Genomic DNA, 26738 nt, shown 5'->3' on the forward strand with positions numbered 1-26738 from the left:
CATTGCCGTCGCCTATGATGATGTCATACCAGAGGAGCATTACGGCCTGTTTATTTAATGTTGCCTTGATTGGGCTTTAGGTTGATCAGTGCTGTTATTGTGGTTGACTGTTTAGTCTGACCAGTGGCCAGGAAGTGTAAAGTGTTGTCTCTCCAGCCAGAAGACAGCAATGTAAATTGAGAGATTTAACTATACCTATGTTTGTCAAGTCTGGTGTGCAATACATTGGACATAGTGATGCTTAGCCGAGTAAATATTTTTTCCCCTTAAAATATTGCCCTGTGTAGCTGGCTTTCTGCTAAATGTACAGTCAAAGCTATTGCTGTAATCAAATCCCTAGTTCCAGTAACACACTTTTAGTGTTCTATAACTGCATGTATTCTCCCAGGCAATGAGAGAGTGTACCTGATACTCAAGACGACAGTGCGTCTGTCACACCCAGCACCGATGGACCTTGTACTAAGGAAGCGGCTCAGTCTCAACATCTATAAGCGCCAGAGCATCACCGATCGTATCCGGAAACGGATTGTCCGTTCAGACTGTCTCACTCACAGCGGCGTCACCTACGAGGTCGTCTCCAACATACCCAAAGTGAGTTACACTGTTGTTAATAATATTCATCTAGTATGAAAAAGTGAAATTTAAAATTTAGATGATTGATTGGTCTATAGCAAAAGTGAATAGGGAATCGGTATTAATTAGCCCTGCTGACTTTTAGGATTTTTGGGATCAATCTATTCACCAGTCTATGATTTTGCAGGCCAGTGAAGAACTTGAAGACAGGGAGTCTCTAGCTCAAATAGCAGCTTCTGGAGAGGACACTTCACTGTGCGATGGTGAAACTTATATTGGTGAGTTCTAAATGTCAGTTAAACTACCCGAATAATTCTTTTTTTTTTTTGCATTGATTTAAACATTTGAATAATTTGCTGTTAGTAATTTTTTGTTCTCATCGTAGTAAAATTTACATATTGTTTATTTATAATGGTCTTTGCAATAAGAAAAATGTTTACAAAACTAACCATATTTGTAAACTTGTATAGCCGCTATAAAACACATATGTGTATATAGCTGCTAATTTTAAATGTTGACAATTCCACAGAGAAGTACACGAGGGGCGTGAGTGCAGTAGAGGGTATCCTGACACTGGACAGGTTACGGCAGTCTGTAGCTGTCAAGGAGCTGCTGCAGAGTAGAGGACAACCTGTCACCTCTGCTACACTCTCCTCCATGAGGAAGACTGCCAGTGTGCCTAACTTCTCACAGGTAAACTACATTAGGGATATAGTGTGTAGCTAGGGTATCCTGACACTGGACAGGTTACGGCAGTCTGTAGCTGTCAAGGAGCTGCTGCAGAGTAGAGGACAACCTGTCACCTCTGCTACACTCTCCTCCATGAGGAAGACTGCCAGTGTGCCTAACTTCTCACAGGTAAACTACATCAGGGATATAGTGTGTAGCTAGGGTATCCTGACACTGGACAGGTTACGGCAGTCTGTAGCTGTCAAGGAGCTGCTGCAGAGTAGAGGACAACCTGTCACCTCTGCTACACTCTCCTCCATGAGGAAGACTGCCAGTGTGCCTAACTTCTCACAGGTAAACTACATCAGGGATATAGTGTGTAGCCTATATGTCCTTCACAGGTAAATTAGGTTAGAAATGTATGTGAAACTCAGTAAAAGTTTGTGCAATACCATGAGGTTTTTAGGGGTCTGCGGGTCCCAGATATTTTCAAGTTGCATCGGGTCAACAGCTGGCCCAAAGGGCCTGTTCAGGCCAACAAAAATGTTGTGCCGATCTTGTCTTACGTAGAGTTGAGTAGAGCTTTGATTTTTGTAATTTCAGAAAGCGCCTTTGAAGATATGAGGAAAAAAATTGACAATTTTGCCACAATTGAAATCTCCTTGAAAGGTATTCTCAAATTGTGTCGTAACTGCATAAGACGTGTATGATTTTAAAATTAATATTGTTTAAAATCAATACTTTCCATAGGAAAACTATTTTGTCTTGTTTCAATCTTGGGCTAACATTTTTTATCTACCCAACCCTATACAAAAGAATAAAGTCTGGACCGCAGACTCCTAGAGATTTTAGAATCAATTTTGATATTTTTTAATTTTATGTTCTTCACTGATAAAATACAATTTTAATCTTGAATAAACCAATTATTGAGATTACGTATTCCTATACAAAATCTTGCTGGGTTTGAGTCAAAATTAATACATATAATCGAATAAGTGTCACCTCATTTTCTTTGAACACAAATATTTCCTGCAGCTGATGAGGTTTGACAGCAGCCTGGAGTCACTGAACATGGCAGGTATTGGAGGTGTGACCAGGTCGGAGAGTGTGACGGACCTGAACGGAGAGACAAGGGTTCGCAAGAGTCTCCCTCTCACCCCACACCAACTGCCGGACACACCACCTAAGCAGTTCGGCATCGGTGAGTCCTCGGCAGTGACTGTAGTCAGGCACACTAGTAGTCAGGGGCACTCCAATATTGCTGTCAACAATACCAATCAGAAATCAGTGGTGTTATTCATAATTATTATCTTTGTCTTCTAATTCATAAGTATCTACAACAAAAAACAGTCAATTCATAAGTCAGTTATTTTTAAATGTTAATAATTTATTCTGTGATTTTCAAAATCTACAACCAAAACCCAGCCAAATTTATCATTGCAAAGTAGTTTTAACTTGTCAACATTTGTGTGAGCTGATGATGCCTTAAGAATATTGTAGGAAAAAGTAGTAAGTACAAAATGTGTATATACTTGTATTACTTGTATGTTTTGGTATAGTTTTGATAAACATTAGTTTTACTCTCATAAAAAAATAATTGTTGACTTTGGTTTTTATCTGGGACATTAAATAATGAGGACATCATATTTTTGGGATTTAATTTTTAATGAAAATCAATGGTTACAAAAACATAAAAGTATGATAGAAGATCACGGTTAGACTTTGTAGCCTGAAAAGATATTACTTTACCACAGTAATTTGGTTACAATAAATTCTTTACAGGCTAAAATCATTTCAATATAAAAGTAACTTATGAATGTTGGAGTGCCCTTTATTGGTTTTATTCCATGACAACGCCAGTTGATACTGTACCCATGACCGTTTTAAACCTCATATGCCATTGTTTTTCCCTAATGTGCATTTTTCTTACCTACCCTTTCTTACAAGGGTGTCTGCTAGTCCGATTTACTTGTGATATATTAATGGCATATGAAACAAAAATATTCTAATTTAATTAAGTACATATACTTTTTGTAGCAATTAGATCATGCAAAATCTTAACGTTATTCAATTATCATAATCATAGATAGATATAGCTGCAAATAGTAGATTAGAGTTAAATAGTTGATTAGATGAGTAGAAATAGAATTTTCATGCTCTTATTAGTATGTCTATTGTCTACCAATTATCAGAAATGCTAAAGATCTTTGTGTATAAATGTTTAAAGAATTTTAGAACTGTAGTTTTATAATACTTACATAATATTTTCTAGCTTTAGATCAGTCTATATTTAGATAATAATATTGTTTAGGATTTTTAACTCAAAATAACACATTATATTAACTAATGATTCAGAAAGACTAGTGATACTGATGCTGTTGCCAGATTAATGAAACTTTTATTCTAGTTTATAGGTAGTTTCAGTAATGATGCCTCTGAATCAGTTTCCATAACCTAGTGTGTTTGTTTTTGGTTGTAATGTTAACCTGAAGTCAACAGAATTTGTTAATAGTTAAACAATTCAAAAACATTAAATATATATTTTTCAATAGGAAAAAACTGCCACCAAGTAAAACTAGCTTTCATAATATACTAAATATTATCAATTTAGTATATTATGATTATTAGATTGGTTAAAATATTTTTTTTTTAATACAAATTTAATACAAATTTTACTGATATGGTTGAATATTAAACCAGAACAATTTTATATTCCAACTAGTATTTGTAAACGTGGTTGGTTTACCAAGTCAATATTTAGGATAACTCATGGACTAGTTTAACTTACCTATTAAATTTTAATTCATGCAATGTTATATGTTGTCCCTCTGAGAGTTATCTTCCAAATTAAGATTTCTGATGGGTCAGGATTGCTGCGGTTCTTTTTGTATTTCTGATTTATAAAGTAGAAGTTTCAAGACTTAAGTTTTCATGTGACAAGAACTAGAAACGAGCATGATAAGAGTAGTACGTAAACTGGAAAATTCTAGGAATCGCAATAACAGGAAACAATAATTGTTTACAGCATTCAAAGTTGAAAAGGCAAACAAGAAATTGTTATTTTTTCATTTGTTTCCTGGTGTTGCACAGTTTGTATACTAATTTTGTCATGTTCTAGGATCCTTCGCATTTTAAGACTAAAAAATCCCAAAACATAGCGTAGCTTATTTTTTCCTAATAAGTAAGAGAAAATGTTTGCAGAACCATAACCATTTACTTAACTTAAATTCCCAAAAAATAACAATATACATTAAACTAAGTTATATCACCAAAACCCCTAGGTTAACTAGGTTAGTCCTGCTATTCAATTTCCAACTAAAGTAAAATGTTTACGAGTGTCAAGCAGACACCCTTGCTGTGTATCGCAAGTTGCAGATTGGGGTGAAGAGAAGCCAGCCCTTGTGCTTTCATTGTCCCTATCTCCGACTTCACTGCATTACAAAGCCAGTTTTGCATTTTGGCAGGCAGCTTTCAGTTTTTCCTTCCGTTATTTATCTATGCATTATAGTGACCTCGTTCCTTTCTGGTTCCGTTTTCGGTTCGACACGTATAGATGTTAGTATATTTTTAATCACATAGACTTTGCTGTTTTTAGGCAATAATCACTTGCATTTTGCTTTTCCTTTTCTTTTTGTTCGATCGATGAATTTCAGATTTGAATTTTAATCTCAGGATTCTTGTTTTTGTTTTACATCTCTTTGGTTGTTTTCCATTGTGAAAAATATCTGATATGTCGCTTTCTGTTTTCTTTTTTTCCGTTTTGCGCCAATCAACCCAGGCTCCATTTTGTCAGGTAATAGGCTTTCGACACATTCTGTCCGCATGTGACTGTTCTGTGTAGATTGGGTTCACTTGGTTGATCATTCACACCCGTCCGGAATGGCATCATGCACCGTCAATCATGTTGAAGTAATAGACTGTTCTCTTGAAACGTTGATGTTTTCAACCACACTGACTTAAAGCTAAAAGATTTTCCACTAAGAGAGATTGTTTTGAAATACTGAACTCACATAATTCTTGATTACACACTTACTAAGCATTCACATTACTAGGTAGCAAGTAAACACATCAACCCCAATGAGCCTCGCGGTTTACTTAAAAACAGTGGAAATCAAGGTTTCCATACTACATTTGCTTGATACACTTTGGAGGAAACATGCTTGATTGTGACCCCTTTTTTCTAGGCTCGACTGCTTGGGCATGGTTAGCGCATGAACCCCCACCCCCCCCCCCTACCCACTACCTTGTGTCTAGTGATTCTACGTACATATTTCTCTCTGTAACTCTGTAAACTTATACTCTGTGTATTTCTCTGACCCTTTTCCCTAGATCTGTGGAGGTGAACAGTGTGTAATATGTTATCCCAAATATGAGAAGAAGTTGTGAATTGTGTAGAATCGGGGTGTGCAAACCACATACAAAATTTGAATGTTTGTTTAACAAGTTTTCTTGTTCTAATGACAAACTTTCTCATCTCGGAACTGATCTCTATACGTTACAACCACACAGACTCTCGTATATCAACCTTATCTTGTTGAAAAAGAGAGAATCAGATAAATCCCTCATAGACTCCTCACAGTTTTGGCAGGCTGCTTTCTAAAGCTGTTGGTATTTGTCATGCTTAATTGATGTGTTGTAAATAATAATTGAACTGTATTTAAATTTAAGTTGTTCAATAATTTGCAATTGTAAGCATCAGTAAATTAGAAAATAGATTGATCTTAAAAAATACTAGGGCTATAGCCGTTAAATTGTATTTAGCTTTGAGTAGTTGTGTTTGCACACCCTTACGTTGCACGAATGTAATGATTCGGTGTAGGTAGTCACTAGGTTAATAAAAGTTTTTTCTACAGAAAATGTTGTGTTTGGAAGTACTTTAAAACTGTAAATAGTTTCAGATGTCTACTTTACTCTATAAGCTAGATTAAGAATAAAGTTGTTACTTTTTGAAAATATAATGGGTAATGGTAATCCTGGAGAAAATTTCAACTAATTGCGAGATAGGAAAGACTAGCTGCACTGACCTCTGATAATTCCACAGCAGCTTAGACCGATTTCACTTTAGTTGTTGGATACTGCCCTACGTAAGCACTGGGTCAATAAGATTTTGAAGGTTGCTGCTGAGATGCTACGTAAATAAAGGTGGTTAGTGGTGCTTGCAAAATGGATGGCAGAGACAGCTAATGTTGAAACAATTCTGCTCTGATTTCATCAACAATGTGGCTAGTACAACTGACTACCTAACCCCTAAGGAACTAAGCCCAAAGGAATTATATTCCTGTTACCAACCAAACATAAAAGCTACTAATTTTTTTTAAGCATGTATTAAGTCAACTAAAGTAAACCACTAATCAGTCAAAACCAACAACCTTATAAATGATTTAATCCCAGACATAGCTAAAACTTTGGGCACTTTAGGTTGGGTAAAACATATTGACATCAAAATCATGAATGACTCTTGCGATCTTGGATAATTCAAGAACTATTCAGGCACTGGCAGCAAAACAGTTGTAAACATCTCCCACTATTGAGGTGAAATTGTAAGAGACCACCCCATGGTGTAAATGTTTCCTGTGATTACAGCGAACATCTTCCGTAGTTGAGTGGCAAAGTCGTTCTATCTCCTGCTATCGTGAATTTTTTGTCGTGCAATATTTGCAGGTGTTTTCTGCTATAGAAAATTGAATCACTACCTTGCCTCTAACATAAATGACCCAACAGAGCTTAATCCAAAGTTTATTTCCAGCCTGAACATAAAGCCCCACAGATCCCACCAGAGAGAACTGCCCACCCCCAGTAACTTTTAAATTGTTTGTGCCAAACAGGTCGTAACATAAATATTGTCCTACATAATTCATAAAGTTTCTCATAACACTTTGAACAATAACAATTATGTAGTCTACGAATAAAACTTTAACGAAACTTAATTTGTTGTTGGGTCTAACCATATTGTTAAATAGTTATTTGTGCAACTAGTGAGCAAAGGGAGCAATTGACTCACTCGAGAAAAAGGCGAGTGAGGAATGGTTTCTCGAGTGAGGCAATTGCACTTTGCACTCGAGTTGCACATTATAATTAGAGTGAGACATGTTAACATTGTCTCACTGATGAGCGAATTGGCCTCTTTGCTTTCTTAAATCAGTGAGAGAACATGTACATTGTTAGGTAACTGTAGGAAAACTAATTATAATTGCTTTGATTAGTTAAAAATTCTTTGTCAAACTCCTTCAAGCTATAGGGTCCTCAAGTTCATTGAAAATCTTGTAAGTGATGTAGAAACAGAAATGTTATTGATTTTTGTTGTAAAATTTCTAAAACACAATCCAGTCATTTTAATATTGTTCACTATAGAACGAATAAATGATACCTCTCTCATGAATAAACATGCACCAAACAACGTAACAGTTTTTTATAAAGTTTTTATACAGTTGAATGAAACTACCTTTTGGATGTGGGAAAGATGCTGTTATCGTTATGTGTAAATGTGTTTCTTTTTTATCCAGCCTTCCCTCCCTTAAACCTTTCAAGGAAATGCCCAATATAAGAATTTCAAGAATAAATACATATATATGTCTGCTGTCAAGTTTTACCTCTGTTTGTTAAACAGGGTTATTTAAACATTAGGTTCTGTGTTAGTGTTCTGTTAATGTTTGTGTTTGTTGACGGTGTCAATTGTCTTTCAGCTCGTCCAACATTCCTCAATCTGAACCTCAACTTGAACTCTCTGAGGCTACAGCCCGGCTCCAAACGTATGTTCTTGTTCTTCTCTTTGCTGTTCCTGTTCTTTTGTTTCATCTGACTTTCATTTGTTTTCAACTTCTGTTCTAGGTTTTGTTATCCTTTTGGTTGTAGGCCGCACACCTATTTTCTTTCGTTAAAAGTTTTTTTGTAGTTATCCTCGATTCAACACCACTTTTTGCTATCTGTTATTTTAAACTGATTAATTGTTTGACTTATCAAATCTAGTTGAACACATATTATATTTAAGAGATTATTCGTGTTAGATTACTGTGATGGCTATTTTATGGATAGCCAAAAAGTTGTGGTGTATTGATGGAAGACAATCCATTTATTTGCTTGTGTCCTATTGTTTTTATTATTCCCTATGTTCAAGTTATGGTTTCTGTGTAAAAGTTATTTTTTCTTGTTTCCTTGTATTTAGTTATGACTATTAAATAGGTTTAATATAGTGTATAAGACAAATTCTTGACCTTGTTCTGACCTTTCAAGTTTGTAGTTTATGTTATTGAAGTGTCGATACCAAAATTGACGATTCTCGATATAAACTTAGCTGTTGGTTATGGCAATAGATATGTTTTACTTTTAGCCTACAAGATAAGAAAAAATATGTTTTGGGACTTAAATCTCTTTAATAAAGGAGAAAAGACTGCATGTTTGATACAATTAATTTCAATAAGATAATGTGCAACTAGGCGACAAATTTTTCTATAAAAAATAACAGCCTACAGTGTAAAAATTATTGTGTGCACTGTGCAGCAAAATATATTTCGTTGGGTGCTTTTACCAAAAATTCCATAGTTTTAATTAGTAACAAAAGTGTTTAGGTATGTTCCCGGTGATATCAAGAACAAGGCTGGGCAGAGTGGATTCACTGTGAACAGCCGCCAGCCTGGCCCTTATGTTCGACGTCACTATAACCTCCGTGAAGGGGTGGCAACGATAGATCGGAACAATCAATGTTTTTATTACAATATTAAAAAGCCATGGCTCAAGGTTAACTGACATAATTGAACGTTGAATTGTTTGGGAAACACAAGAAAATCAAACGGTTTTAAACTTGTAACCTAATTTTATACTCTTTATGAACAAACACATCCTACATATCGGTTCTCGATATTTATCGAGAACCACAATAGACACACAAAAAACGACCTCAAACTGCGTCAAAGTAATCCAGTCGTCATTTACTCCCTTGAAACACGAACATCGATTGGCTGACATGGCAGTGCAGCGTCGCCTCTCGACCAATGAGAACTCTTGTTACATACTTAAAAGTAGGTGATTTATCTTAGATTGTCAACATTCACCATTCATTATAATATTATAAAATGGACATGAACTATGTGTATTTTTTAAATCAATGCACTATGTTATAGTAGCACTTAAAACTAAACTCTTTAACTAGGTAGATAGTACAGATAAAATATCTACTTTTTGTCGCAATTGACAAAACCTAACTCTACGAGTACGACAGTCGACGATGTTGAAGTTGAATCTAATTTTTCTAATGATGCATAATGCAGGGATGAAACTGAACATTTCAACGTGTTATTTATTTTGTACTAAAAATAAAAATAATACATCTAAACGTCTGACTTATTGATACCTAATTTTTTTAGTATAATTTCGTGTTGGCAGGACATTCGTGCGCTGGTTGTCTGAGACTGAATTCTGAGTGTCTGACATCTTGAAATGTAGATTGTGTTGTGCAATATCATCTGCAGAGAGAACAGCTGAAGCTAAACAAAGACACTGTAGCATTTTTGAACTAAATAGTTCTAAGTTGGCTACTAAAGTTGTTAGCCGTGATTACAAAACTAATAGCTATCAAATAAATAAATTAATGTTAATGTTAAAATAAAATATCTATCCCGTCGGGTGTCGGTATCGGAATCGATTTTTTTTATACCAATACCAATTTCCAAGTATTGGTAGTATCGATAATTGACACATCCCTACCTAAAACTCATTTCGGAGGGCTAATTTAGTTTTATATATGCATTGGGGAGAAATCAATGCATCAGGATTTCAATGCATGCTGAATCGAATTGCGATTTGATGCATCTTACACCACTAATTGAGAATCGGTATCAAGAATCGACACATCTCTAATTATTATAGTGTAAGTTACGATTGTGGGTTTTTGAATCCATTATTAAAAAGTGTAATGTTATGCAAAATGGCCTAAATAACTTTCTAAATTTGGCTCATTATAACATGTTCCATCAATACGTGCTAGAGATGTGTGAAAAAGCTTATAAACATTTCTTCTTACCAACCTATACTCTACATTTTAGGCAATTCTACTACAAATTCATTAAAAAACTGTGTTAGTGCTCATGAGCTATTAGCATATTTATTTAAAATTGACTGTTATTTACAGTGTTGTTGAAAAACTGTTTTTGTCTATATAAGTATCAAAATAAAATACGACGGTTGTCCATAAATTACTGTCCAGGAGGTCTTCCATCGGGTCAGGTTTCCTCAGAGCAAGCTATTTAAAATCTGACATCAGCGCTATGTTTTTTTTTTATTTCTAAGACAAGACTAAGCAAAAATAATCGTTGAACAACATCTTGCTGATGTCAGATTTAAACTCACTCGCTTTGTCTTAAGAGGAACTTGATTCCAAACCTTGAATTGATATTACAGTACCATACTATATTTTTTTGGCAATTCAAGTACAAATCCGTTGAGAAACCTTTAAATGCTCATGAAATTCTATACTTCAAAATAGGTTATTTACAGGTCAGTTAAACAGTTTGTGGTCGTTCACTTTCCTATATGAAATATCAACAATCCCTGTGAATCCCTGCGAACTGGTCTTGTGGTAGAGCAAGGACTTTGGTCCCTAAGGTCCCAGATTCAAATCACGTCAATCAGAAAAACTTGTAATCAATTAATACATCCATACAGTTTCACTGAAGCTTTGTAATATTGTGACTGTGTTGTGTATGCAGCGTCTCCCAACACCAAGCTGGGTCTGCGGATGACCACTTTACATGAGGAGCAGACACACAGCAGTCAGATACAAGAGGAGGAGGGTGGCAGTGAGGATGAGGCTCCTTCTCAACCTCCCTCCACATTACCACCACCTCTCAAGTTTGGAGAAATAGACTCGGTGAGTTACACAGCAAGTCCTCGCTAAATATCTTACTAATATTATAAAAGTGAAAGTTTGTGTGTTTGTTTGTTTGTTTGTTTGTTTGAAGGTCAATCACGCTTTAACCACTGGACGGATTGGGCTGAAATTTGGCATGATGATAGCTCATATTCCCGATTAACATATAGGTATATTCTTATCTCAAAAATCCTTTTGGGCTCCGCCCCAGTGGCTCTGTAGTTTCCCATGTTAACTTTATGAGTATTCATATTTAAAGGGAATTAAAGAATTTAGTCAGCTGTTTCAACTAAAAAAATGGTTCTATGATATGCAAAAGTATTAAAAAGTTATAAGATTTACCAACAGGGTGCAGCAATATTATTTTTTGCGTTTATGAAATCACCTAATTTGAACCAAGCAGCAACAAAAAACTATGATAGGCAATGGAGAACTGTCAAAGTAGGATTGTTTACAGTTATGTTCATGTTTTTAATTGCATGAAAAATTTAAAGAAGCAAATTTTATCAAACTTTATTCTCCCCCATTGCAAACGCTAAGTTGGAGTATAACTGCAATAAGTATTTTACACTTATATGCCAACTCCGTACGAAGGACGGGTACTCTTCTAGTATGTTAATGCATTACAGAAAAAAGTCCACGTCCAGACTCAGGCCTGATAGATACACAATAAAAGGCTGTATAAAACAGATATTTTGTCCCAACATATGACTTAAATTTGTATCTGAAACAGACATTCTAGTTACTTTCAATTCGTATAGGTGTTTCTAGAGAGTTAATTCTATTTACTCTTTTTATGCAGTTACGTAATGGCTAGGCATTGCAGAGAGCAGGAACAGTGCCCAATGAGCTCGGATGAGAGCAAGAAAATGTTTAAATTCTATGTTAACCAATATAAGAACTATAGTATGGGATGCAAATTCCATTCTTATTACAGTATCTGTAGATATAGTTCCACAAGAGTTAAACAAGTAGCAACACTGTCTAGTTGTCAACAGGTCTCCAGTATTTGCGGATGCAGGAAAATGGTCCTGATCACAAACAAAACCACGCTCGAAAGTTATACAAGACCAACAGCTTATAATAAGTTTGTTTCAATTTGGCTAGGTTGAAATATTGGAAATCAGAAATCAAATCAGTCAACTAAGCCTAGCCTCTTTCAGAGGCTCAATTCATCAGATTTCTAATCCAAAACTGAATTTCAAAACTTGACAACGGGATTTTAGTTCATTGTCAATGGCATCTCAATAGTTATCTAACACTCAGAAATGGAAGATGGCATAGTAGTAGTAAATTCCTTAGTGCAGTTTTGCATAACAAGTAAATGTTGCACACAGGGTGAACAGACCAGGCTGCCAGAGAAGCCTCTGATGTCTAGTTCCCGCACTCTTGACTCCATCGTAGACTACAAGACTGGCACACCAAGCACTACGTCCAGGTAATGATCCCTAGTTGAATACTGAAAAAATGTAATAGCTGGACCTAGCTATAGGCCTACTTGTTAAAAATTGGATTAATAAAATGGTCGTGGCTAAAAAACAGTTGAACAGTTGCTGACAGTCTTAGTCAGCAAAGTAGAACAGATCATTCTCACTCACCCTGCATTCACATTCGGCTTAAAATACATTATTGTCTTAATGTGAAAGTCATAACTTAACGGGGCGATTATTGCCTCAGTTCAAGACACTTTAGAGCAATTAACATCTGAACATTTATGTGACACTGTTTTGGCCACATATATTATTCTTTTCAACAGCCTGAAATACAACTCATCAGGTAGGTGGAGTGATCTTGCGAGGGATTTTGTAATTCAGGAAACATGATCACTAAACATTATTGTTACATGGGCAGCAACCAAGTAGTACTTGAATCGTTATTCAAATTCAAATTCTTTATTCACTCATAACATCTTACATAGTACAACGTACAAAGACAGGAGTGTCGTCAAAAATAAAAATTTAAAAAAATACTATAACTAATAAATTTACACAACTCAAAATTATTACTACTGACATCAAGTAAAAGTTACCATTATAAAAAACAACAAATAAGATAAAATCCTGCTAAAATCAATGAAAGCCATCAGGTATGTATTCAAAGTGAATTTAGTTTACAAAATTAACCCAATTCTTGTCTGTTTAGAAAACATCAGAATAGAAATCTTCTATTTTATAATATGCCTTTTCAATTAATAACTCATGTAATTTTTCTAGGAGTATGTTTTTTGGATTGTTGGGGATTCTTTTTGGAAGTTTATTAAAAATTTTTATAGCCATGTATTTTGGTGTACGTTCAAAAAGAGTTAGTCTATGTATTGGGAATTGATATAAATGTTTCTGACGTGTGGAATAGTTATGTGTAAATTTAAACTCTTCAAAATTATCTATATTGTTAATTAATAGCTTAACCATTTCAAATTCATTTTTATTCACTAATATCAGTTATTTCTTTCAACATTTATTGAGGACAAGCGGTCCATTTATAATTTATTATTCATTCACACATTATCCACCAGTAATACGAGTTAAGTATACAAGTAACACCCTAAAGAGGCGTCTGGTCTTGGTGGCGGGTCGCCGGATTTCTACCCCCGGATATTTACCCCCATGAAAAAACGCCTACGTCATTTTGACGTCACGAGGGGCGGGGCTTATACATGGTCGAGAAACAGCCCGCGACTGGAAATCTACCCCCGGACATCTACCCCCAGACATCTACCCCCGGACATCTACCCCCGGACATCTACCCCCGGAAATCTACCCCCAGTGGTCAGCTCTGCCGCGTATCGGCCAATATTCATTGTTGTAATTGATTTTATTAATTGTTTTATGTAAATCGACGTCTCTTCGGTTAATCATTACCCTCTAATATCTAGTATTAAGCATGTGATATGTCATTGCCTTGTTTAACATTATCTATCTTCCTAATAAAATAAGTTGTAACAGCCCTTTTTCACCCGAACTACTTCACTGATATTTATGATTGAGGTCTAATTTTAAATCTTAAGATTCAGCTCAACGCAAAATGGTATTTAAAACCATATGTTGATAAAGGGCTTCAAAAGTGTGACCCTTAAGCATTTGATTCATTTCCAGACAGTGATTTAAATGGTTGACAAACTTTCACATACAGTAACAGCTAACAGCGCATGCATGAGCGCGGATCGGAAGTGTTTATCACAAAAGATTGACCAATACGATTTTAATACTATTTAAAGGTTCTTCCAAAAGAAGAGAAACCGGTTAACATTGTAATAATAACTGTTATGACGTACGGTATGGGAAATATTTTATTCATTGAATGATCAACCATATTTTGTAACTAACGCAATAGTCATTATTGCTTTTACACTTATTACTCATCAAAAGAGCTAAATGCTCAAAATTTGTATTACTTCAATCTATTTATTGCAGTTATAAAATGAATTAGCATAAGCCTTGAAAGTAACCGTCAGTGTCGACGGGTTTAACCTAATTCTGTTCTGTATACTACCTTAAAATGCCTCATTTTAACATTTTACTAACAGGAAACCTGCTTATTCACTTCCTATTTGGTATTCTTATGAATGAATCTATTGAACACTTATTTATGGACATAAGTTGACAAGTTTTGTTTTAAGGCAGGATTTTCCAATAAGACTTTATACATGCTCTGAATATGCGAATGTGCTGCAATGGGGGTATTTAGGCGTATATATATATATATATATATATATTAAAAGATGTTAGGCTATGCTTAAAAAATTGAATGTGGCCATTATTTTGAATTTGAATAATTGTCTTATTTTAGGTATTTAAGAGAAAATACTTTAAAATCCTTTTTTAGTACGCATCTAAAATCTTAGAAACAAAATTTTTTTACTACTAGGTGATATGAAAAATTTACCATTATACACCTGACTTTTTATTGATCCTCTTTATCAATTTAACAGTTTACAACTGAATTGTCTTATTTTAGGTATTTAAGAGAAAATATTTTAAATCCTTTCTTAGTACGCATTTAAATCTTAGAAACTATTTTTTTTACTAGATGATATGAAAAATTTACCATTATACACCTGACTTTTATTGATCCTCTTTCTCAATTTAACAGTTTACAACTGAGTTTTGTTTTACTAAACAATTATTCCTACTAGGCCTACATTGAATAAACCGGAAGGTCACCACAGTTTATTCACTTTATCCTTTAAGAAATGTGTGTAAAAACAATGGTTCAGTACGATGTAACACTTGACCATGTGAAAAGTGCGCAATATTATATTATTTTCATAACTTTTTCATCTCCTGTTTACAGTTGCAGACGATCATTCATGTTTTCACAACCTGACTTAAAAATTGATCTGATGAGTACTCCTCACATTTCACTTTTAAACTGTTACTGTATAGTGTAAAAGTTGGTCAACCATTGGAAGCACCTTCTAGGAATAAATATTCCTAAATAAATAAATAAATATAGGAATAAATAAATATGGCTTAGGGGTCAACATTTTGAAGCCATAATCGAAATATCCTTTTAATTACCATTTTGTGCTGCGCTAGATCTTAAGCTTTTAAAAGACACCTCAATCGTAAAAATCAGTGAAGTAGGTCGGGTTGAAAAGGACTGTTACAACTTATTGAATTATAAATATGGATAATGTTAAAACAGACATCGACATATCGCATGTTTACTACTGGATATAAGAAGGTAAAGCAATTTATAAAATCAATTATACAACACAATGAATATTGGCCGATACGCGGCAGAGCTGACCAATGGGGGTAGATTTCCGGGGGTAGATGTCCGGGGGTAGATGTCTGGGGGTAGATGTCCGGGGGTAGATGTCCGGGGGTAGATTTCCAGTCGCGGGCTGTTTCTCGAACGTGTATAAGCCCCGCCCCTCGTGACGTCAAAATGACGTAGGCGTTTTTTCATGGGGGTAAATATCCGGGGGTAGAAATCCGCTACCCCTTGGTGGCCCCAACACACCCGCTATCCGTTGTTGCGACACCCTGCTCAACCGACTCCTCCTAGCTCCTCACAGTGACTGCCGTCCAGGTACAACACACACTTTGTATGTCCAGGTTTGCCCGCTGGTGGGAAAATGTCCCAGATCCGGGAAATTATGGGGCCCCTGCGTCACTATATACCAGTCTTATGGTTCTTAAGGTATTATAATATAGTTCAATCTAGAACACTTTAATTGCACCTGCATTCACTGACATTGTAATACCTTCTGTTTATTTGTCTACTCTGTTTTCTACCAGCGGATACGGATCAGAAGCAGTGTCATCTTCTAACCTGACAAACGACGATGTAGCTTCTCTGCGCAGTATGAGCGTGGAGACACCAGACTTGGAGCCTAGAGTCCTCGCAACACCTGCAGCTGCCTCAACTGGCCCCACCAATGGAGACACTCACTCAGCAGACGACGACTCTGCTGGCGAGGCTAACACCCCCGCACTGCCTCCTGGCAAGGTTAGATCATTGAAATGACAAATTATGATATATAGACGTCTAAAATAAACTTGAACTTTTTTTACTTGAATAATCCGTTTTTGACCAATTTTATTCAGCTTGATTGTATTAAGATAAGTCGCTAGTTAATCTATATGAGTTTGGTAAAGAGGCTCTCCAAGTGAATAGTGTGGCCTATTCAACCAGTCTTAGGCTGGTATAGCTCATGCTTTTGGTAGAGAGTTGTCATGCTTTTAATTGTGCTTTCAATTGTTAGTTTTTAAACTTACTGTATATTATGCAATGTTTTATTCCATCATGCAGTATGGCATTGAACTATGGTTTCAACTTCATATGCTCGACTTAAATTTTTCTGTCTATCCATAAATGGATTATTGCTACTAACTAAAGATATTTATGTTATTTGACTAATATTCAGTTAATGCTCAAGTTAACAGCTCTGTGCATTTTTACATCTTTAGGTGGTACGACGCAGGAAGAGTTCCAGCCGGGCACAAAACGCAGCAGTTCGCGCCTCTTTCCCTCTAGCAAGGACCCCGGTGTCTGACAGTAAAGCAGCTCTGAAACTGCAGCAGTCAGTTAATGGAGAGTTGTCCTCAGATACACATACAGAAGGTATTTGTTGTTGCATCAGTTACATATTACACCAAGGAGAATAAACTAAACGTTTTTCCTCTTGTGACCTTTCTTGTGTAATGCCACTTGCATAGAAAAAAATCAGTAAATCTTTAGCAAAGTGGCTGATTTCTAGTAGCTGTTTGAAATGAGCTTCAAGATCAAACAGTTCATTGTGTTTCCTGACAACGCCTCTCCATATTCCAACTGGTGTAGTGGTTGCAGAATCAATTTCTACTTTATCCCAATCTTCTAAAAACCATTTATGCCTCTTAAAAACACATTTGTGTAACATGAAATTATTAACTTAAGAGATGTGATTATGTTTAAACACTGTTGATTATTATGTCTTGGCAGATTCTCAACAAGAAATTGGTCAAGTTAATGATGAACTATGTAATGTTAAGTAATCTTAACTTCCTATTGAATAAAAATAAAACCACGATAATCAATTTTAAGTTTTAAGATATTTCTAAATTAAATCATTCAGATAGTGTGGAGCTTCAACATTCTGATAATACTACTTTTTTGGGCCTACAATTAGATTCTTAACTGGACAAAACATGTTGAGAAAGTATGTTTTAAAATTAGTTCAGGTAATTATGCATTGAGAAGACTGGCCTCTTTTTGTAATTTTGACTCAATAAAATCAGATTATTATTCGTTAATTCACTCACACATTCTTTATGGTATAGAGCTTTTATGGCGCAATATCAATTATTAATCTACAAAGAATCGGAATCCTTCATTTTCAAAAAGTTGCAACTAGGACTATGCTTAAGCTTCCTGATGATGATCATTGTAGAGATCATTTTTGTAATCTGAAAATTATGACTGTCTTTAGTCTTTATTTTTATAGAACAGTGAGACTTTACCAAGACAACAAAATATTCAGACATTTAATACAAGAATTCGGGAAAATGTTCAAATTAATATTTCTAAAAAAGCAATTTCAAACAAAAATCAAACTGTTGCTAAGAAAAAATATTATAACTACATTCCTGAAATCATAAAATCTGAAAAGAGTTTTAAATGCTTTGAAAGGAAATTAAAAAGATTTCTTGCGACCAAAGCGCTATACAGTTTTGAGGAATTTTTCAGTGTTTAAGGTCATTTAAGGCGAGTCATAGCGACGATCACTCCGTGACCGCGGAGTCATTTCGACGATTTCACCTTGACCGCGAGTCACAAGTTTTTATAACTGTAAGCTTCTACCCATTTTTTGGTTTTGATAGAGATCAGTGCCACAAATGGTAAAAATTGATTTATTTTGTCTTTTTTGGTAACTGCAATACTCAAGACTTTCTTTTTATGCACAGGACAAAATCCCATCCCGTACTAGAAATTCAATCCCGTCCATCCCTAGAATATCTTTGAATTGAATTGAATAAGTTAATTCTCACTAAAATTTGTTTGATCGAGACATCTTGCATTTTTCCCCACTTGAGGCACAACAAGATTCTACGGGAACAATACTTGTTATCTGAATTTACCCTTTTCATTCGTACCAATTGTACAAACACATCTGGAGTAATAGCTAAGCTGCTAAGCTAGCTCTACCAACACATCGCTAAAAGTTTTGATAGTAATGTGTTTCTTCCACTGTGGGGGAGCGAGCTGGTCTAGTGGTAGAGTGAGGGACTTTGGTTTACGAGGTTTAAACCCTGCCAAACACTAAGTGATTTTACATAAGTCATAATCCAGCGACCCACCTAAGGCCTAGTGCTTGAGTAATATATCATATCAAATTATCTTTATTCACTTTATACATTTTATATACATGAGTAGTGTCAAAACATACAACTTTGGTTATACAATTTTATCTAAAGTCTTAACCATAAATTTGACAATTATTTTAGAATGGACAGCTAATTCATTTTTTTATTTGGAAACTCATCTATACTATAGGGAGCCAGATAAATAAGAATGATTTTAGCTTCTTCCAAAAATTGGGTTTGTTTTGATCTTTTTTTTAAGGCAGGCAAACTTCTTATGAATAAATTGCCGATATACAAAGGCTTCATTTTTGAAAGTTTCAGCCGATAATGACTTTTTACAGTAAGATTTTTCCACCTTGCATTGTATTTATGGGATACTACAGTGTTTTTATCTTTAGAAACATGCCAAATAGTTTTAAAAATATACAAACCATACACTGTAAAAATTTTCATTTCTTTAAAGTACTTTTTTACAGACTTCTTATCCTTAAATTTTTCAATAACTCTAATGGCCTGTTTTTGTAGTTTTAAAACCTTCTTCAAATTTTTTTTATGCTGTCCCACCATAAATTTTGATTCCGTAGCCAATATGGCATTCTATAAGCGAGTGGTATATCAATTTTAATATGTGTTTTTTTTTTCAGATGAAAGTGAGCTTAAGATTACAACCAGGGAAGAGCCAATACCTGAGTGGGTTACTACAGGAGAAAGTGTGTTGATTAGACCCTCTAACACATCTGGAGTAATAGCTTTTGTTGGCCCAACACAATTTGCCCCTGGAACATGGATTGGAGTAGACCTGGATGCTCCCATGGGTAAAATATTTCTGTATTTAGCTCTCTTCTCTTCTTATTTTTGCTCATCATTAGACTTCAAGTATTAATGTTTCAAACAAATATATATTTGAGTACTCTAGAGCCAAATTAATATTCTGCAAGTACAGTGCTCGTATAGTTATAACTACAAATGTGTTGATTCTCGAAACTACCGATACTTGGATACTTGGCCGTTGATATTGGTATCGAGAATCAATCGTCAAAAGTCGGTTCCAATATCCATTCCCGTCACGTCCACGCAATCGGATTTTAGCACGATTGCCACGAACGCGCAAAATGACGATGGCATTTCCATGACAGTCCGTGATTTGTTTGACTTGAGTTTATGGATTTTTAATTCTTTCATTTATTAGTTATCATCAGATGTTTTTAGATTTTAATCTCTTGCAGTAGATCTATCTATACAGTAGTCTAGTAGTATGACATGATATGCAATATTTACTGTCCTTACTAATTTATATAAATAAAATTAGAGTTTTGTCTGTACATTGCTCAGAATTATATTTTTTTGTGTTATTTGTATGTTTCATACGTTAAAGTAACCAAAACAAGTCTTATCTCAATTTCCGTCTGTCCATCATGGCCCAGAAGGCATTTTACGCGGCCTTCTCCTGAAAAACGAGAGTACCTATCAAGATTCAAATAATTTTAATGTATTTACGGGACTGGCGAGAGTGTCTTTAGCCATTAAAATATGGCCTCACTACTTTTTAAATAAAATGACGGTTGTTCAAAAACCCAATTTGGTGGTTTTTTCCCAGTTTCCCAAGTTTTTTCCTAATGTTTATCACATACATCATCTATGAAATAACAAACCGCTGTTAGTTTGGATCAAGGTTAATTTTTTCAGCTGTCACTGATATGTTTACATTCTGTTGTTTACAAATACACAACCATTTCCAATCACATTTTGAAAGAAATTCCAAACAAAGTGAGATTTAAAAAGTTTTTCTTTCCATAACGGATTTAATTAATCGCAAGTGCAATAATGTGTAACCGTAAATTAAATTAAATAACTAAGCATCATCCAGGTCAGGAACCGGATATTCTTTGTGTATCAAATTGTTCTTGAGTTTTGATAACCGGGAAAAAGACCTTGAATCAGTGTTGTTTAGGGCTGGGAAACTTACATTTTTTAAATCATTGTCACCAATAGCTTGCAAAAATTAGGTTTCCACTCATTGACGGTGCTTACTAATTTTATATACTTTGCTATGGTTAAACCGTAGCAAATTCCTTACTTAATTAAATTCTGTATTTTTGTGTGTATGTCTGTTGGTGACGCATTAATGTCTTTATTTCTCAGTGTTTCACAAAAAAGACAAGAGCACCTTTGTTAATGAAAATGTTAACCAGAATAAAGTGTTCAATGGTGAGGTTGAGGTAGTATTTTAACCAGTGACTTCAACCATAGACTAAGCAACACAAGTAGACTCCTCATCCCATTGTAAATTTTGATGCTTGTTTTTTGCGTCTAGTTCATGTACGTCCACACAGATCGCTAGTGTAGACAACATTTTGTTTCTATTATTTTACGGTTATTTTCATGATTTGTGCTTTACTATTTGGTTATATAACTAGGAGACCAGTTATTGTTTATGATTATATCGTTTTATTAGGTTAAACGAGGTTTTAAATGACTGCAATAACAAGAAACAAATTGTAAACAAAACATAACCTCTATAGTTGGACGTACAGAACTAACAATAAAATTGGCTTCAGCTGTTCCATTAGGATGACTAATCTACTAAGGGAGTATGTTTTATCTATGCTTCAACTGACTACACTATCCCCGTGTGTAGAACGGGCACACAGCTAGTTAGTTATACCATAAACAATGTGTGTGTTAATTATTGTTTTTGAGTTTTATAGTAAATCAGTTTACACAACATCTTTTCTTCAATAAGTTCTCCACTTGTCATGTTGCTTAGCCTATTACTATTTTAGGCCATATAAAAAATCATTCTTATGTAAAGCTGTAGGCATACTAATGCCAATAATAGATAAATAGTGTAGGCTATTTATGATTAATTAACTAATAATGCTATTGCAAGTGTGAGGTTTTTATACTTAGGAGGTTAGGAGGCAGGGAATGAATGATACACATTGCATGGTGGAAACTGAATTTTCATTTTCTTCTTGCTTGCAGTCCTGAAGACAGTCAAAGGCCCTAAAATTGTGATATCTTAATCTGTTCTTTTATGATCTTTTAACTTTTTATATTAAGTTGATAAGTTCTAAACTTGTTGTAATTTAGCTATTTAGTTATTTCAACAGTTATGAAAATGGGAAAAGAATGTCTTGCTAAAAAAAAAATATTTTCTTCTTTCTTGGAGTTAAGGCAACTAACAAGCTGTAAATGAGATTTTATAAAATGAAATAATGTTCATAAATACAATCTTTTTTTCATATTTTATTACTATCAAGAAATATTATAAACACAGAATAGAAGTAAAAAAAATCTGTTAACTAATGACTTTTGGCCCGAGACCCAAGGGCCAACATTATCGGCCCAACCCGACCGGACGCGAACCAAAATACTCTGATCCCCAGACCCCTTAGTATAATCAATCCATTCAGAAAATTTGATAAAACTATTTAAAAATGGTATCGTATCGAGAATAGATTTTTCTGGTATCGGTATTGAGAACAATTGATAATTTTGGTAACCACACATCACCAGTTATAACACATTTAAGTCACAAATTAAAAAATATAAATTTTTTTCCTTGTATCTTAAGTATTTTCAATTAGTTTTATTCAGTCATTTTAGTCAATGTATCTGCTAAAAGCTGTGCTGACATACACTAACAACCTAATCTAATAAATGTTTGTTTTTTTTACACAGGCAAGCACGATGGAACTGTCCAGGGTGTGAGGTATTTTGAGGCTCGGCCAAAACACGGAATATTTGTAAAGGCTAATAAACTCATTCAAGACCGGCGCGGTAGAGCTCTTCGCAACATGACAGCGCCAGATGCTGGTGTTATGCGGCGCAGTCTCAGCAGAGGTATGTCAATGAACTTTTATTTTAAATACTGTTTTTAAATTCTATTACCAAATTTATTATTTACTAAATTTATATATTTTGTTATATTGTAGATCTAAAGTTTGACTCTTAGAAAACGATTTTCTATAATTTATTGCCTAAAACTTGAATGTTTTATAGTTCAACCTTTGACTACTGAACTTGACATTCCACCCTATCTGTTAAAGTTGTTGTCAGTTTTAAAAATCAAATTAGACCTAGTTCAATTGAGCCATCAACAGATAGGACTGATATAAAACACTGATTTCTGTCAAATATGCGGACCTTTTAACCACGCCAAACTGGTATGACAACTTATTATAAGTTAAAGCATCCTTAACATCCACTTTCACTATCACATTAGCAAAAAAGGGGAAAAATTTAATTTGTAAACACTAACTCATTCTGTGAATGGCATATTCAACTACATTATGTTTAATAAAAAAAAATGGGACGGCTGATCCATGTAGATGAGATATCTAAAAGTCAATGGTTTCACTCAGTGATAGTTTCATCACATTTATTATCTGGTTCAGATTGATTCAAACCTCCAACCTTCACTTGTTGCAGGTCTCATCACTCATTCAGTGTACACATGACATTAATCACTGTTTTATTGGTAGATATTGGTCTGTCTGTACAGCAGAGGGATTGTCTACACTACACAGGTCCCACAGTCGAGGAGAGGGTCTCAGTAGTGTTGGCAGACTGGCTCTACGCAGCAACAAGTAACATCCGATGACCCGCAAGCAACTGAGCCTTGCAGGACATATATCTCTGATTCTATCAATGTTTGTGTCTGTACAGGAGAGGGATTGTCTACACTACACAGGTCCCACAGTCGAGGAGAGGGTCTGAGTAGTGCTGGTAGACTTGCTCTACGCAGCAACAATTGACATCCGATGAGCCGCAAGCGACTGAGCCTTGCAGGACATATATCTCTGATTCTATCAATGTGTGTGTCTGTACAGGAGAGGGATTGTCTACACTACACAGGTCCCACAGTCGAGGAGAGGGTCTGAGTAGTGTTGGTAGACTGGCTCTACGCAGCAACAAGTAACATCCGATGAGCCGCAAGCGACTGAGCCTTGCAGGACATATATATCTGATTCTATCAATGTGTGTGTCTGTACAGGAGAGGGATTGTCTACACTACACAGGTCCCACAGCGGATGAGAGGGTCTCAGTAGTGTTGGCAGACTTGCTCTACGCAGCAACAAGTAACATCCGATGAGCCGCAAGCAACTGAGCCTTGCAGGACATATATCTCTGATTCTATCAATGTGTGTGTCTGTACAGGAGAGGGATTGTCTACACTACACAGGTCCCACAGCGGATGAGAGGGTCTCAGTAGTGTTGGCAGACTTGCTCTACGCAGCAACAAGTAACATCCGATGACCCGCAAGCGACTGAGCCTTGCAGGACATATATCTCTGATTCTATCAATGTGTGTGTCTGTACAGGAGAGGGATTGTCTACACTACACAGGTCCCACAGCGGATGAGAGGGTCTGAGTAGTGTTGGTAGACTGGCTCTACGCAGCAACAAGTAACATCCGATGAGCCGCAAGCAACTGAGCCTTGCAGGACATATATCTCTGATTCTATCAATGTGTGTGTCTGTACAGGAGAGGGATTGTCTACACTACACAGGTCCCACAGCGGATGAGAGGGTCTGAGTAGTGTTGGTAGACTGGCTCTACGCAGCAACAAGTAACATCCGATGAGCCGCAAGCAACTGAGCCTTGCAGGACATATATCTCTGATTCTATCAATGTGTGTGTCTGTACAGGAGAGGGATTGTCTACACTACACAGGTCCCACAGCGGATGAGAGGGTCTCAGTAGTGTTGGCAGACTTGCTCTACGCAGCAACAAGTAACATCCGATGAGCCGCAAGCAACTGAGCCTTGCAGGACATATATCCCTGATTCTATCAATGTGTGTGTCTGTACAGGAGAGGGATTGTCTACACTACACAGGTCCCACAGTCGAGGAGAGGGTCTCAGTAGTGTTGGCAGACTGGCTCTACGCAGCAACAAGTAACATCCGATGAGCCGCAAGCAACTGAGCCTTGCAGGACATATATCTCTGATTGTATCAATGTGTGTGTCTGTACAGGAGAGGGATTGTCTACACTACACAGGTCCCACAGCGGATGAGAGGGTCTCAGTAGTGTTGGCAGACTTGCTCTACGCAGCAACAAGTAACATCCGATGAGCCACAAGCAACTGAGTCTTGCAGGACATATATCTCTGATTCTATCAATGTGTGTGTCTGTGCAGGAGAGGGATTGTCTACACTACACAGGTCCCACAGTCGAGGAGAGGGTCTCAGTAGTGTTGGCAGACTTGCTCTACGCAGCAACAAGTAACATCCGATGAGCCACAAGCGACTGAGCCTTGCAGGACATATATCTCTGATTCTATAAATGTGTCCATCTGTACAGGAGAGGGATTGTCTAATGTCTACACTATACAGGTCCCACAGTCGAGGAGAGGGTCTCAGTAGTGTTGGCAGACTTGCTCTACGCAGCAACAAGTAACATCCGATGAGCCGCAAGAAACTGAGCCTTGCAGGACATATATCTCTGATTCTATCAATGTGTGTGTCTGTGCAGGAGAGGGATTGTCTACACTACACAGGTCCCACAGTCGAGGAGAGGGTCTCAGTAGTGTTGGCAGACTTGCTCTACGGAGCAACAAGTAACATCCGATGAGCCGCAAACAACTGAGCCTTGCAGGACATATATCTCTGATTCTATCAATGTGTGTGTCTGTGCAGGAGAGGGATTGTCTACACTACACAGGTCCCACAGTCGAGGAGAGGGTCTGAGTAGTGTTGGCAGACTTGCTCTACGCAGCAACAAGTAACATCCGATGAGCCGCAAACAACTGAGCCTTGCAGGACATATATCTCTGATTCTATCAATGTGTGTGTCTGTGCAGGAGAGGGATTGTCTACACTACACAGGTCCCACAGTCGAGGAGAGGGTCTGAGTAGTGTTGGCAGACTTGCTCTACGCAGCAACAAGTAACATCCGATGAGCCGCAAGCGACTGAGCCTTGCAGGACATATATCTCTGATTCTATCAATGTGTGTGTCTGTACAGGAGAGGGATTGTCTACACTACACAGGTCCCACAGTCGAGGAGAGGGTCTGAGTAGTGTTGGCAGACTTGCTCTACGCAGCAACAAGTAACATCCGATGAGCCGCATGCGAGTGAGCCTTACAGGACATATATCTCTGATTATATTAATGTGTGTGTCTGTACAGGAGAGGGATTGTCTACACTACACAGGTCCCACAGTCGAGGAGAGGGTCTGAGTAGTGTTGGCAGACTTGCTCTACGCAGCAACAAGTAACATCCGATGAGCCGCAAGCGACTGAGCCTTGCAGGACATATATCTCTGATTCTATCAATGTGTGTGTCTGTACAGGAGAGGGATTGTCTACACTACACAGATCCCACAGTCGAGGAGAGGGTCTCAGTAGTGTTGGCAGACTTGCTCTACGCAGCAACAAGTAACATCCGATGAGCCGCAAGCGAGTGAGCCTTACAGGACATATATCTCTGATTATATTAATGTGTGTGTCTGTACAGGAGAGGGATTGTCTACACTACACAGGTCCCACAGTCGAGGAGAGGGTCTCAGTAGTGTTGGCAGACTTGCTCTACGCAGCAACAAGTAACATCCGATGAGCCGCATGCGAGTGAGCCTTACAGGACATATATCTCTGATTATATTAATGTGTGTGTCTGTACAGGAGAGGGATTGTCTACACTACACAGGTCCCACAGTCGAGGAGAGGGTCTGAGTAGTGTTGGCAGACTTGCTCTACGCAGCAACAAGTAACATCCGATGAGCCGCAAGCGACTGAGCCTTGCAGGACATATATCTCTGATTCTATCAATGTGTGTGTCTGTGCAGGAGAGGGATTGTCTACACTACACAGGTCCCACAGTCGAGGAGAGGGTCTG

The 26738-nt window shown here is 36.6% G+C and overlaps 1 protein-coding gene across 1 annotated transcript in view; it reads left to right on the forward strand.

The window, feature by feature from the left end:
- LOC128988567 (kinesin-like protein KIF13A) overlaps positions 1-23818 on the forward strand; it is a 103879-nt gene extending 80061 nt beyond the window's left edge. The window contains exons 26-38 of the mRNA XM_054409958.1: positions 389-591; positions 761-851; positions 1103-1266; positions 2278-2443; positions 5021-5035; positions 7926-7991; positions 10944-11104; positions 12442-12542; positions 16351-16561; positions 17023-17176; positions 19539-19709; positions 22579-22740; positions 23730-23818. Of these exons, the coding sequence (XP_054265933.1) occupies positions 389-591; positions 761-851; positions 1103-1266; positions 2278-2443; positions 5021-5035; positions 7926-7991; positions 10944-11104; positions 12442-12542; positions 16351-16561; positions 17023-17176; positions 19539-19709; positions 22579-22740; positions 23730-23818 (1754 nt within the window). The remainder of the gene's footprint in view (positions 1-388; positions 592-760; positions 852-1102; positions 1267-2277; positions 2444-5020; positions 5036-7925; positions 7992-10943; positions 11105-12441; positions 12543-16350; positions 16562-17022; positions 17177-19538; positions 19710-22578; positions 22741-23729) is intronic.
- The last annotated feature ends 2920 nt before the right edge of the window (positions 23819-26738 follow it).

The sequence above is a fragment of the Macrosteles quadrilineatus genome, unplaced genomic scaffold, assembly GCF_028750875.1.
Source record: "Macrosteles quadrilineatus isolate MER2022 unplaced genomic scaffold, UCM_ALF_1.0 Scaffold_3__2_contigs__length_128488019, whole genome shotgun sequence".
Lineage (NCBI taxonomy): Eukaryota > Metazoa > Arthropoda > Insecta > Hemiptera > Cicadellidae > Macrosteles > Macrosteles quadrilineatus.